The sequence below is a fragment of the Prionailurus viverrinus genome, chromosome B3, assembly GCF_022837055.1.
Source record: "Prionailurus viverrinus isolate Anna chromosome B3, UM_Priviv_1.0, whole genome shotgun sequence".
Lineage (NCBI taxonomy): Eukaryota > Metazoa > Chordata > Mammalia > Carnivora > Felidae > Prionailurus > Prionailurus viverrinus.
This window is the reverse complement of record NC_062566.1, coordinates 394,813-409,797: the sequence shown is the minus strand read 5'-3', so window position 1 is coordinate 409,797 and position 14,985 is coordinate 394,813. Positions and strand designations below refer to the sequence as shown.

The following is a 14,985-nucleotide window of genomic DNA, read 5'->3' as shown; positions in this document are numbered from 1 at the left end:
GATACTGTTGTCCTATATGGTAAAGAAGAGGCTCCCGGCAGGTGTTAAGTGCCTATATAGCAAGGGCTGACGGCACTTCAGGAAAAACACTCTAGGGAGGAAAGAAATCATAAATCACCAACCAGAACACATTGCTCTGTGTATACTTCCCAAGCATGGGCTGCAAACTGAAGAGAAATGAAAAACAAGAGCAGACTTCCTTCCCGATTCTGACTCCATCATGAGAAAGGCAGAGTTACTTCTTCATCTCTAGTTCAGAGAATTTGAGGGCTGAGGACCCAGGTTATGCTGCAGAAGGCCATGGCTGCAGAACTCGCAGAGAGTTCCGCCAGCTCAGCCTCTTGCCTGCCAAGTTCAGATACCCATTGTAGGTACAACCTTCACAAGGTTATCAACACAGACCTCACGTAACTCACAGCCAGTCACAGTACTCAGAGTTAATCTGATTTTGGCTCAGACTCGTACATTTGAAATCACTGCAATCTGAACATTCCTCTAGATCCCACCCATTCCTAAACATTTTTTAAAAATTCTCATGTTGTTCGTGTTTGTCCAATATTATGCTATGTACCTTGGGGGGGGTGGGGGTGGGGAAGAAATGTAAAGCATGACCCCTGTCTCTAAGATGCTAATACCTAAGAGAGAGAAAGACAATAAACACATGAAAGAAACAATATATAACTTAGAAACCAAGAAACACAGGAGTTTAGACAAAGGAATGAGCTGGAGTCACTGGAAATCCAAAACATCACCAAGAAGGTGGGAATTCAATTAAAATGTGACTGGATACACTGAGATAAACATGAAGAGTCATCTGATAAAAAGAAAGAACCATTTCCTTTTTTCATTTATGGGTATAAAATATCCCCTTGAGCCAGAACAGGGGGAAGGGAGATTTTTTATAACGTAGGATTGTGACCACAAGCATTTATTGGCTACCTACTATATGCTAGGCATCTAAGTACTAGAGACACAAAGATAAAGAATAACAGAAATAGTCCTTGTCCCCAAGGAGTCCTCTGAACGTCAGCTACAAGAACAAATAACCAGAGTACAGTGTAAAAGCCCTACACTTGAAGGAGGAGGTATGTGCAGATGCTAGAAGAGCACAAAGATGGGAAGGAGCTAATTCCATCTGAGGGAGAAAAAGGAAAAGAAGGTATCAACGAACAGTGGCATTCCACAGTGGCAGCTGGAGAGGAGCATGGGTTATACCAGGGAGTAAAGGGCAGTCAGGCAACGGAAACAGAATAACCTAAGGCACAAGAGTGTGTGGCACGTCGACCAGTCCTCAGCTATAGTCTTTCTTTTGTAGTTTTCAGACTATTCCAGAGATACCAAGGGTCTGGCCCATGTTCAATCAAACTGGAGACAATAGGCTTCTCATGGGTCAATATTATACATGTATTATATACATCATTAGTATTTATTAAGCACACATACAGGATGCTTTATAAAATGGGCAGCCCACTGGAGCGCCTGGGTGGCTCAGTCAGTTAAGCACACGGCTCTTGATTTCATCTCAGGTCACGATCTTGTGGTTCGTGAGTTTAAGCCCCATGTCGGGCTCTGCACTGGCAGTGCAAAGCCTACTTGGGATTCTCTCTCTCTGTTTCTCTCTGCCCCTTCCCTGCTCACTTGCTCTCTCTTCTCAAAATACATAAACTTTATCTTAAAAATAATAAAATAAAATAAATAAAATAAAATAAATAAAATAAAATAAAATGGGCAGCCCAAGCAAAGAAACCCCATACTCAAGGCCCACTTACTTCTTCCACCTTCTACTTTAGCCCTATGGCCATCACGTAAATTTGTAGCTCTCTGACTCACCACACTACTGCCTCCAATTCCCACCCAACCGCACCCCTCTCTCCACGCAAACCACCTCTTCCTTCCAATACAGTACTCTGTTGATTCCAAGAGCCAAGGACCTGAAATTAAATCATCTTCCAAATTTATTATGAAATTATGAAAAAAATATACTTAGTTTCAGTTCCTATTTATCATATTTGTTTGACATAAAAATTACTGAACAAATGGCTCGGTGAGGACCTAGAAAACTAAATTAAAAATCAGCCATTTGATATTTGCTGGCATTATTTGAAGATGTTGACAAAATTTAGTTATACTACTAAAGTATTAACACAGGGCATTTTTTAATTCAGCTATTGGCCTGCAACGAAATAGTAAACAATGAAAGTTTTGAAATGTATATACTTTTTGCAATTTTCAAGAAATTTTTTAAAGAAATTTTAATGAGAAGGAAAGGAACTGCATCTCAACTAAAATGCACAGCTCACAGAAACAGTAGATCAATAATGAAACACTATCCTATGTTTTCAGAGCCAAATTATCTGCTATTATGGGAATAAATCCCTTCTCTCTACTTCCTAGAAAAACACAGCTGTTTCTCACCATTTCGTTAAGACAACTGTATCCTATGCTATTTGAAAATTCTGAAGCTGATGCAAAACTTTTTCATCACACCATGGACAAAAAGCTGTATCTTCTATTCAGATGTTGTTCCTAAACTGCTTTCTTTTACTGAGAGAGAACTGACATATAATACTAGTTTCAGGTTATACAACACAATGCTTCAATAGATGCATATACTGTGAAATGTTCACCACAATAAGTGCCACTAACAGCCACCACCACAGTTACTGACGTTTTTTCCTTGTACTGAGAACTTTTAAGATCTACCCTCTTAGCAACTTTCAGATATACAATACACTATTATTAACTATAATCTCTGTGTGGTACGTCACATCCTCGGGACTTACTTATTTTATAACTGGAAGTTTGTAATTTTTGACCCCCTTCGTCCATTTCGCCTACCCCCTAATCCCCACCTCTGGCAATGCAGCAATCTGTTCTCTGTATCCACATACACTGTTCATTTTACCAAGAAAATCTGATTACCTGAGTGCATGAATACAGTAGATACATCTTGGCATATTTTTTCGATCGTAGATATCTGTAGTTTCTGGGTAAAAAATCTAAGGAGAAATAAAAGAAGCAGAGTAAGGTATCCATCTACTGGATCATTCACCAATCATCAACAATACAAACAGAACAGTTAGCAAACATTATTGCCATTCAGCAAGTAATTTCGTTAGGGGGAACAGACAATTAATTCATCACAAGTCATATAAGGAACAAAATCCTATAAAACAGAAAAAGCACTAGTTGGAAAAGCCTCATCTGGTCAACCCAATGAATTTCACCAGGTATGTGAAAGTGATTTGTTTACTGCCGACTCAGCTACAAGCAGATGACACCAAGCTCTCATCCAGTTGAAATCACTGGCAAATGTAGGAAGCTCTGAAGGACTACAATCTTCCCAGTTACTATACACCATGCCTAGACTGAGTAGTAGCTAACCAATGAACATTTCCTTAGGTGCTTTCAATTATGCAAACTACTACATTTAGACATTGAAAAAAACTACAAAAAATTAAAATGTGTTATATGTGGGGCACCTGGCTGGCTCAGTTGGCATAACGTGCGACTGACTGATCTCGGGGTTGTGAGTTCAAGCACCATGTTGGGCGTAGAAATTACTTAAAAATAAAATCTTTTTAAAAATGTGTTATATGCTTGGGAGAAGTGAAAAGATACACAGACGAAGTATCTGGAACAGAGGACATGTACGGGAATGTAGAAGATAGGTGGTTCTCCTTGGTAGCACTTACCACAAATAATCAGTTAATTGTGTTATTATCTGTTTCACTCCTCCAACAGACTACAAGCTACATGAAAGGCAAGGGTCAGGTCTATGTTGTTCAATGCCAACCCCAGAGCCAAGGTCATGGGAGTGGCTCTATATTTAATGAATTAATGAATGAGGTTGAATAGGAACATGGCAAGTTTAGATTGGGAGTAATCTTCAATTTCAAGACCTATCTTCATGGTGATGTGGCACCATATAATTCGTTCTATAACTTAGGGGGAGAAGGAGTAATAGTGGTTTGGAGAAGTGAAAGACTGAATTATGAGGCAATGAGAAGAATCTGGATAAGAGTAAAAGGGCTTAACTAAGGCAATAGGAAGAGTACTGCAGCACCTTGTATCTATATTAGAGTCCTTAACACATGGTGTTTGTTTTCATGCTTTTCTCACAATACCTATGGCTCTCAACTAGAAAGAACCACCCGCCTTGAGACATGGGATGTAGCAGAATCCTCTTTTTTGATAATTTCTCAAGTTCTACATGCTCACCTCCCAAGACTGAGATGTCTTCTCCTGAAAGGTGAACATTACGGTCACGGTGAGACACCCTTCCCAAAAAAAGTACAGACCATATTTTAGAAAGTAATAGAACAATACAGTTGGGTAGGGTAGGATATATCAGATTAAGAAGACCTTGAACGTCAGACGAGTTTGAACTTGATATGCGGGCCACAGAGAAGTCCTAGCTCTGGAGCCAAGGATAAAAACAGAGTCTCTGTAAGATCTGACTGGAGACAGGATACAGGATATATTGAATAGTGGAGAAACTGAAGCTAAGGAGGCAGGCTGATAAGCAGTTTGAACGGATAAAAGAAACATTTCAAATACATGAGGAAGGTTTGGGGAATAACTGCATTTAGGAGTCCAAGGTAACCTTAAGATTTTGAGACGGGATGACTGGGGAAATGAAGACAGGCTACCATTTAGTATAGAGGAGGGAGGTTCACTTGGGAAAAAAGCAAGGTTTACTTTCAGATAGGAGGAATTCTAGCTAGTAAAAAGCTATCCAAGGAGAACTGTCCAGCAGCCATTTGAAGACAGTGTGTTTACCTTATAGCAAAGTCCTCAAAATAACTGAAACCATGAGAATGAAAGAATGTAGCCAAAATAAGGATTGCATCTCACCCACCATTGGGCAATGGACGCCCACCATTAGGATAGAACACATAAGGAAGACAGCACTAGTTGAACAGATTTAAAACAATTTAAAAATCAAAGTCAAAACCACAAAATACTTCCTGGAGGAGGTAGCCAAGAGGACCAATCATAATAAAGAGACAAAAGGGATAAGAACCAAAAGCTTTATCACCTTAAGTTTCTATATTTAGCCTACTTATACCATATGAAGAGATTAGGAAAGAACATCCCCCAAATCACTATATGTATGTATTGTCAACTATATATCATACCTTTTATTATGGACAACAATTTTTAGGCTAAGTATCATTAGTCCACATTACTCAAGTCTTCTGGACCTAAATCATGTAGGGTGGACATTTCAAGGCTGATAGCCATGGTTAACCCTGTTGTCCTTGAAAGCCTTTGGGGAATTCTATGTTTGGTGCAATTGTGGTCCAGGATAACATACTACCATTAGTAAACAAAAAAAAGTAGTAAAATTAAATCATTAAAAAAAGCATTTTGTAGTAACAATACTACTCATAATAGCACATATTAACAAAGCTTTTAATAGTGTTTATAAAGGTTAAGTCATCATTGCCAATGGGGCATACCACATAAAAAACAGACACAAGAAGATACAAGTGCACAGAAAGGCAAAGTAGGTGTAAGAACTTGACATACTGCCTTTCCTGACATTTGTGGGGCCTAATTCTCAAACCCACCAGTGTGAGGAACAGAAGTTCAGTATCTGGCTCTGAAAAAAAGAGGACAAAAGCTAGTCTTCTACAAAGATTTGCCTCTGGATTGAGCTCAATTCAAGACACAGATGTGCAAAACAACGCTAAATATCAAATGTTCATTCCTGAGTGGTTCTAGTCACTCTCTGGTACTCCCCATCTCCTGTTTTTTCTTCATCTTTCTCTGGTTACAACAATTTAGACTCTATAGGAAATTATAAAGAAAATAAAAACCACCCCTTAATCCCATTCACAGAAATGAAAACTACTATCTCCTTATAGACTTTTCCCAAGACTATTAACTTTTCCATAAAAATAGCAATCTCACTTTAGCCAAAACACAAACTCTTACCTTAGCCTGTTTTGTTTTCCCCCCAACTTAACACATCACAGACAACTTCCTTTGCCAATACAGATTGATATCATGCTTTCTAATGGCTGTATTAGTGTATGATTGGCTGCAATACAATTAATACCTCTAGTGAAGGAATATGTGGGTGCTATCAGTTTTTCCTATCCTAAGCAATGCTGAAAAAAAATCTTACATATCCATCTCTTTGGGCTTGTCTGATTTACTAGAAGGATAAATTCCTAGAAGTAGAATTCTTAGGTCAAAAGATATGGAAGAGAAAAAGGAAAAAAAAAAAAAAAAAGATGTCCACACCTCTAAGAGTTGACAATACAGCATGGCTTTATGGATTCAACACAGAAGGGGGAGGGAGGGGTCTAGAGACAGCAGACAGCAATCTAACAGCAATGCTAAATAAACTCCTGAGCAGAACACTCAAGGATGTACACTTACTCCAAACTCATCCACTATACACATTAAATATGTGCAGTTTCTGTCTAGTAATTATACCTCAAGAAAAATGTTTAAAAAAAAATCACCAAAACAAGATATAAGAAGTACATGTTATTATATTGCCTCTACAATTTGAAACATAAAATAATAACCCATTATGTTCTCTTGCAGATATGATTATTCTGCATCTGGAAAATGACATTTCTAAAATATTTCCTAAAGTCAAATTTTAATTTAACAACTTTGTGGGGAAAAAAAAAAACCACCACTGAATTATATACTTTAAAAAGGTAGATAGGTAGATTTGGGGGCTCCTGGGTGGCTCAGTCGGTTAAGCATCTGCCTTTGGCTCAGGTCATGATCTCACAGTTTGTGAATTCAAGCCCTGCGTCAGGCTCTGTGCTGACACCTCGGAGCCTAGAGCCTGCTTTAGATTCTGTGTCCCCCTCTCTCTGCCCCTCCCCGACTTGTGCTCTGTCTCTCAAAAATAAATAAATATTGAAAAAAAAATGTTTAAGGTAGATTTCATGGTACATGAATTTTAATCTAAGTCTACAATTTGATATAGTAAAAGTAAATGACATCATAGGGAATTTCTCTAGGGTAAGGTAAAGCAGGAATGAGTAATAATAAAGAAAAAGAACGAAAGAAAAAAAAAACAAAACTATTTCCTAAAACAAACAGAAGAAAGAGATCCTTTAGTACTTAAAAAAAAAAAGAAAGAAAGAAAGAAAGTAAGAAAGAAAGAAAGAAAATCACCAAAGATCCGATTGAGAATAATTTTACAGGTAGAATGACAACTACATGCCAAAACAACCTTATCTAAGCCCGAACTTGAATATCACATAAATTACCTTTGGCAATCCAATGTCATCCATGGCATTCAACCACTGAATCACATTATCAGTGTGTCTAAAGTGCAGGCCAGTTGCCTAGAACAAACAAGAGACAATTAGGCACTGTTGGCAATGTTGAAGCAAATACTAAATAAAGACTCTTTGCAAGGTCCCCTTACATTTAAGGTCTGTCTAAGGCACTGTGTTAAGATTCTGCTCCCCAAAACCCAAATCTCAGCTCCCCTCACTTAAGAACTACCTGGAGCCAAGCCAGGCTGACTCAGTTGGTAGAGCATACATATGACTCTTGATCTCAGGGTTGTGAGTTTGACCCCCACATGGGGTGTACAGATTTATTTAAAAAAAATAAAATCTTAAAAAAAAAATAGAACCATCTAGGGAATCTTCCTGTAGAGATGAGCCTTACAGAACATGATCTTTGGAGTCCAATTATATTGGATTCGCCTCCCGGCTTGGCCGTCTACTGGTGACACTAGGCAAGTCACTTCACCCTGTTGAGTTTCCCCATCTGTAACACCCACTGTATGTGTTTGGTGTAAACACACAAGGGGAAAATGTACATAAGGCACTCAGTGTGGTGGCTGGCAGAGAGAAAATACTTACAGACTGATATATTAAACATATTAATCAGGGTTTGGATACCACACATACAAATATCCCCCTCTAAACCTTTATGTCTGCTATTTTTCAGCAAGATTCACTCTCCAGACGGGAGGAGGGGCAGGACTATTATTTTTATTGCTATACAGTCTCTACTCTTCTTTAAGTGTCTTCTTGCTCTGTCCCACACGGTACGCCACTCAACAGAGTTGCCTTCAGAAAAGGAAAGTTTCTCTTTGGGATGTCAATTTTGGTCTGCCTACACTCCTGTCGTCCTTTGAATTTAAACATAAAACGTAAAAATCTCTTTTGATTCTGTCTTCATCCTTGGTTCATTCCAGGTTCTGGCCCAATTCCTATCATTGCCCTGCTTCCATCTGCTCTTGGTTTTTCAGTCCTCCACCTTTTATGCTCATCCTTTTCCAAAGAGGAGCTCATGGGAAAGCTCCCTCACAACAGATTTTGGTCCTTGTCAACACTCCAACTTAACCAAGCAGTCTTCTTTTTCAGAGCCCTGGGCCACAGGAATCAAACCCTTTCATGTACCTCAATTTCCTGAAATTGGATTGCTTTCCCAATTTACCTTGAACTCCAGGGGGACCTTTTTTCCTAAAGTTGCTATTGCTTTCGGTTTGCCAACAAATCTCAGTGCTTGGTGAAGATTAAAGTAGTAATCCCCCCCTAGTTACTTCCTCTACTTTTTAAGAAATGAAAAATCCATCAAGGACCATGAAGATTTCTAGGTACACACCATCATAAGAATTATATCAGAAATACAGATAGCCATCTTTTACTACTCCGACTTTGCACCCTTTTCTCCACTCTGCCAGATGCTTTATTTTGTCGGAATAAACACACCTACACATATTTCTCAATAACTCTTACACAGGATAAAGTCCACTAACCTTCACTCCTAAGTTTATGGAAATTAAAGCATCGAGCGAAGAAGGACTCACCCTGTATCTGGTCTGCTCTCGATCGTAGATTTTCTTCAGGGACACCACTTTGGGAGAGAAGAAGTTTCCTAGTTTGGCAAGGTAGACCCCATTCCTAAGGCCCTCCTCCAGCTCTGTGGTGGGAGGCAGGTCTTCCCCGAGGCATGCTTCCATCCACCTGCACAAAAGGGGAGAGGACATGAGAAGAGAGGGAAGGTCTGAGCTCTTCCTTAAGAGACTTTGAGCCTCATTTCCCTTCTTGTTGGAGGAGTTTAAGTTCAACATAAGCAATACTCCTTTAAGATCCAATTGCACCCACATCTTTGTCCTGACCCAGTCAGATCTCAGAGGCGAGGAAATTGCAAAAAACCCCAAGCATCACGGCCACCTTCTTCTCCACACGGCTCCCCTCTCCCATCACAGCAGACACCTGGCTCCTCACACCCCAACTGCCCAGGAACCTCGGGCTCTAACCCTCAGTCCCTAAGTTATTCCTGCAGAACTCCTAAGAAAAATCATTTATAACTGAAGCCATGATGTCAACTGTTCAGAAATTTAAATTTATTGATGTTCTTTTCCAGTTTCAGAATCCACAGTGAATTTCTAGTTTCAGATTTTGAGGTTGTTTTGGGGTTACATGAATAGCCAATCATCTCAGCTAAAATAGGGAAGGAAATGCCAATGGAAGCAGCAAAAATTAATTCATGTTTTTCAGAGGATGGGGGGAGGAAGCTGTCAAGGGGAAAGGAAAAGAAACTTACATTTCCCCTAGAAGACCTCTCCAGAGATGTCAGGCAGGCCCAAGATAAAATAAAGCACATCTGCATATATTTTCTGCCAACAGAAATGTAGGTAACTAAAAATCATTTAAGGCAATGGTTTTTTTAAACCATTTTTAAGTCACAGAATCCTTTGAATATCTAAGGAAATCCCTCCCCAGAAAAAAATGGAGTCTACCTTGCCATGTACTTAAATTTAATATGTCATTTCAGAGATTTCACAGACTCCAGATTAAAAACCCCTAATTTAAAATTACTCTACTTGGGGCACCTGGGTCCTGAGTTCAAGCCCCACAATGGCCATAGAGCTTACTTTTATTTGTGTGTGTGTGTGTGTGTGTGTGTGTGTGTGTGTGTGTAAAATTATTCTACTCAAATTTTACACAGCCAATGTTATCCCCACATTCTGGTATCCCCACATACTGGTAAAAAACTCCCCAGACACTGGCTGTTGTCTGGTCTATTTTACTAGTGTTAAATTGTGAAAAGACAAAAAAAAAATATTGAAAGACATAGCCAACTGAAGTAAAAACTACATTTACTGCCAAGCAGGACAACATAAAAATGAAGCATTTATAATGTTCACTGACATACAGAAGTTTAAATTAAAAGCCAAGTAAAATTGGAAGAAACATTTAACTATCCCATATTTTATAGACACACACACATACCCGTGAAAATTTACATGAAAACACTAATGTACCAATAGAAAAACAGGCCACATAATATGTACATGTATCTATGTATTTTTATATAATTCTTTGTATTAATAAAATTGTTTCAAGGATATACAACACTTAGATTTATCATACTTCTGTAAATTGTTGCTTTTTAAATAAACTGTTCCTTTTATAATTCAGAATAAGCTTTCTTGTATTAATTCTATCTTTCCAAACTGAGATTACTGCTCAGAATTTTTACAAAATGACAAGGAAAAGCAACAATTTCCTTGTTTTTCTCAGGTTCTATAAATAGTCATATGTGCTTAAGTAAATAAATACTGGCTGGGTATAGGAATGGCCGGGGAATTTTGTGATTATTCCCCCTACTCGATGATAATAAGTTTTCACCTCTGGCTTTTCTTTCAGGTAGTAGAACTTAAAGGTCATGGCGTCGGGGGCAGGGGGAACAAATGAGTTTTCCAGAAGAGTTGTCACAGTAACTAAAACTAGATACCAACTGGTAACCGTTGCAAAACCCAAACTACACCTCCGCAAGAGCCCCAAGACCAGAAGGGCAATGTGGAAAAAGAATGCGGGTCGCCGGTGTGGAAAGCAGCTGTAGCCCAAGGACACATCTCATAGCATCGGCCCTCCGATATTTTACTGCTAAAAAGCTCGTGGCAAACGCCTCCTGGCAGCCCCCGCTCTCAGGGGACAGTCTAACTTGCGTTCTCATTAACAGAAACAAACCTAGAACAACGGTGGTCTAAGCCAAAACCAGCCCTTCACCATGTAATGGGCTGAGGAAAAAAGTACTTAATTTTCTCCTCCAAACACAGTAAACACATACAAGACTACAGACGAAGAGCACAGTGTGTGCTTTTGCCTCGAATCGGAGCCAGTTTCCAAAGGTGTTCTGGTTGTCCCCTGAGACGACCACACCAAAATCAGAGTGAAAGGAGGACCACCACAAGGTCCCCCCCAAGCCTTCACCCCGGCCCCTCCCTGGGGGACAGTCCTGAGTCACAGGAAGGCTCAGAAGTTCTGTGCGGTCAAGGACACGGTGCGCATCACACGATGCCAGGCCGGAAGAGCCGACGGTGGGCTGGTGAAAAGGGGTAAAGGAGGGCAAAACGCAGTGCGTCTCTCCACCGGCCCCAAACCAACACTGCCCTCCAAGTCACCACACGTGGGGTGGACTCTGCTTCGCGACAGTACCACGTGGTTCGTGGCTGAGAATAAAGTAAGTTGAATCAGGACCAAACCGCTTTGAAAAGTTAAGAGCCCGAAGCAGGGTGCTACGTTACTCTGCCATTTTCAGTATCAGCAGAAGTCTAGATTCTACCATGGTCCCAAGAATATACCACAAACTCTCCTGTCTGCCCTCCACAGCCATCTGAGACATTTCCCCCTCTGCCACTAAACCACAGAATCACAAGACGAGAGCCAGGAACTTAAAGCACTTCTAGGGCAAATCCCTTTGGGTGTTTTTTTTTTTTTAATATAATAATACATATCTATTATAAAAACTTATTAGACATTTCTTAATATTTTATGAATATTTTCCATGTTATTATATAATTTCTGAAGACTAAGTTACATAAAAATTCTACCAAGTGCTTAATTGGTCACCTATGTTGAACACTTAGTCACTTCCAAATATTTTCAACTATTAAATAATCCTCCAAGGAACATGTTTGTACACAAGTTCTCCTGTATTTACAATTAATTCCTAAGGAAAGGACTTTAGAAGTATAACTCCAAAATGAAAAATTATAAACATTAAAGAAACGTTTTTTTATCGTCCAAAAGCTTACCCAAAGGCTATACATATTTGCACAGGCCCCTCATTTTACAAGGTAGAGAAAGGCCTACCCAAGGTCACCTGCTAGCTAGCAGCAAAGGCAGAATAACCAGACCCTGATTCCTAGCTAAGAATCCTCCCTCAGTAAACGACTGCTTTTACCACGTCACTCCAAGAGCCTAAGAGGGCTGAGCTCCATTGGACAGTCTAAACACGGCAAAGTGTCAGATAACCCTCCCAGGAAAAAGGCTGGTATCTCTCCACCTCCTGTCCACTAAATAGGGTTTTAAGTATTTCAGTTTAACTCTAAACCCACCACTGATTCTCAACTCAGATAGAGTTTTCTTATAAAACATAAGCATTTAATTTGGCTTTATAAGTACATTTTTTTTTTAAGATTTTATTTTTAAGTAATCTCTACACCCAATGTGGGGCTCAAACTTAAAACCCTGAGATCAAGTCACATGTTCTACCGACTGAGCCAGCCCAGTGCCCTTTGTTTTAAAATTTTTTTAAATAAATCTACATATAGATCCCTTACACTGCACACAAAAATCAACTCAAAATGGGTCAAAGATTGAAACCTAAGACCTGAAACCATAAACTCCTAGAAGAAAATATTGGATCTAAGCTCCTTGACATCAGTCTTGGCAATGATTTTTTTTGGATTTGACACCAAAAGCAAAGGCATCAAAAGCAAAAATAAACAAAAGTGGGACTACACCAAACTAAAAGCTTCTACAGAGGCAAAGGAAACCATCAACAAAATGAAAAGACAACCTATGAAACTGAAGAAAGTAACTGATAGAAGGTTAATATCCAGGGGCGCCTGGGTGGCTCAGTTGGTTAAGTGACCGACTCTTGGTTTTGGCTCAGGTCATGATCTCACAGTTTTGTGAGTTCAAGCCCAGCATCAGGCTCTGCAGTGGCGACGTGGAGCCTGCTTGGGAGTCTCTCTCTCCTCTCTCTCTGCCCCTCCCTGCTGCTTGCATGCTCTCTCTTTCTCTCTCAAAATAAATAAACATTTTTCTAAAGGTCAATATCCAAAACATAAAGAATTCAAGGGTGCCTGGGTGGCTTGGTCAGTTAGGCGTCCAACTTCGGCTCAGGTCATGATCTCACGGTTTGTGAGTTCAAGCCCTGTGTCAGGCTCTGTGCTGACAGCGCGGAGCCTGGAGCCTGCTTGAGATTCTGTGTCTCCCTCTCTCTCTGCCCCTCCCCTGCTCTGTCTCTCTCTGTCAAAAATAAACATTAAAAAATGTTTTTTAATTAAAAAAAAAGACAGTTAAACGTCTATAAGGCAATAAAGTATTTTCTTAAAGAAAAGATAAACTGGAGGAAAAATCTGCAACACATAACAAGGAATTAATAACCTCCTATAATCTTTACAAGGAATTAATAATCTATAATCTTTACATGCATATGTACATTTTTTTTGCATATGTACATTTTAAATGCTTGAAATAAATAAAATAAAAAATATTTCCCCCAGAGAAATGGACTAGAAACACAAACAGGCAACTCATAAGAGAATGTAAATGTGGGAAGGCCAGCTGGTGCAGCCACTCTGGAAAACAGTATGGAGGTTCCTCAAAAAGCTAAAAATGGAACTACCCTACGACCCAGCAATTGCACTACTAGGCATTTACCCATGGGATACAGGTGTGCTGTTTTGAAGGACACATGCACCCCCATGTTTATAGCAGCGCTATCGACAATAGCCAAAGTATGGAAAGACCCAAATGTCCATCGGTGGATGAAAGGATAAAGAAAATGTGGTGTGGGGGCGCCTGGGTGGCTCAGTCGGTTGGGCGGCCGACTTCGGCTCAGGTCACGATCTCGCGGTCCGTGAGTTCAAGCCCCGCATCGGGCTCTGGGCTGATGGCTCGGAGCCTGGAGCCTGCTTCCAGTTCTGTGTCTCCCTCTCTCTCTCTGCCCCTCCCCCGTTCATGCTCTGTCTCTCTCTGTCTCAAAAATGAATAAAACGTTAAAAAAAAATTTTAAAATAAAAAAGAAAATGTGGTGTGTATACATGTATATATACACACATGTATGTATATACATATATGTATATATATATACATGTATACGCACATATATACATATATATGTATACACACACCACACACACACACCACACACAACAGAGTATTACTTGGCAATCAAAAAGAATGAAATCTTGCCATTTGCAACTACGTGGATGGAACTGGAGGGTATTATGCTAAGTGAAATTAGTCAGAGAAAGACAAAAATCATATGACTTCACTCATATGAGGACTTTACGAGACAAAACAGATGAACATAAGGGAAGGGAAACAAAAATAAATAAAAACAGGGAGGGGGACAAAACAGAAGAGATTCATAAATATGGAGAATAAACTGAGGGTTACTGGAGGGGTTGTGGGAGGGGGGATGGGCTAAATGGGTCAGGGGCACTAAGGAATTTATTCCTGAAATCATTGTTGCACTATATGCTAACTAATTTGGATGTAAATTTTAAAAAATTAAAAATAAAATTAAAAAAAAGAATGCAAATGGCCAGTAATTATAGGAAAAATTATTAATCTCACTACTAATCAAATTTAAGTAACAATAATGCCGTATTCGGCTATCAGACTGGCAAAGATAAAAAGGGACAATAGCAACTTATCATCCAATACATGGGGAAACCCCACATTCTTGCACTGTTCCAGAAGGAAATCTGGCAACGTGTACCATCATTAGTAAACTTTGAGAAACTTCCATAAAAGGCAAAGGGTTGCTTCACTTTAAGATATGACTTGGTGACCTGTGGCGCGGATGGCTAAGTGAAAGAGGCTGCCAGCCGACGAGGCTGGGACACAAGACCAGAATGATAAATTCATGCCGGAAACATGTTCAGCTTGAAACAAGAACGGGACATCAGGTGGTGACATCCTACAGGCAGTGGAAAGTCTGAAAGACTCAGGACAGAGG

General features: G+C 39.7%; 1 protein-coding gene across 1 annotated transcript in view; it reads right to left on the bottom strand.

The window, feature by feature from the left end:
- Window positions 1-14,985, bottom strand: part of IQGAP1 (IQ motif containing GTPase activating protein 1) — a 102,722-nt gene that overhangs the window by 62,927 nt on the left and 24,810 nt on the right. Inside the window, exons 3-5 of the mRNA XM_047862222.1 lie at window positions 8,807-8,963; window positions 7,248-7,325; window positions 2,923-2,999 (exon numbers count right to left, since the gene is read on the bottom strand). Of these exons, the coding sequence (XP_047718178.1) occupies window positions 2,923-2,999; window positions 7,248-7,325; window positions 8,807-8,963 (312 nt within the window). The remainder of the gene's footprint in view (window positions 1-2,922; window positions 3,000-7,247; window positions 7,326-8,806; window positions 8,964-14,985) is intronic.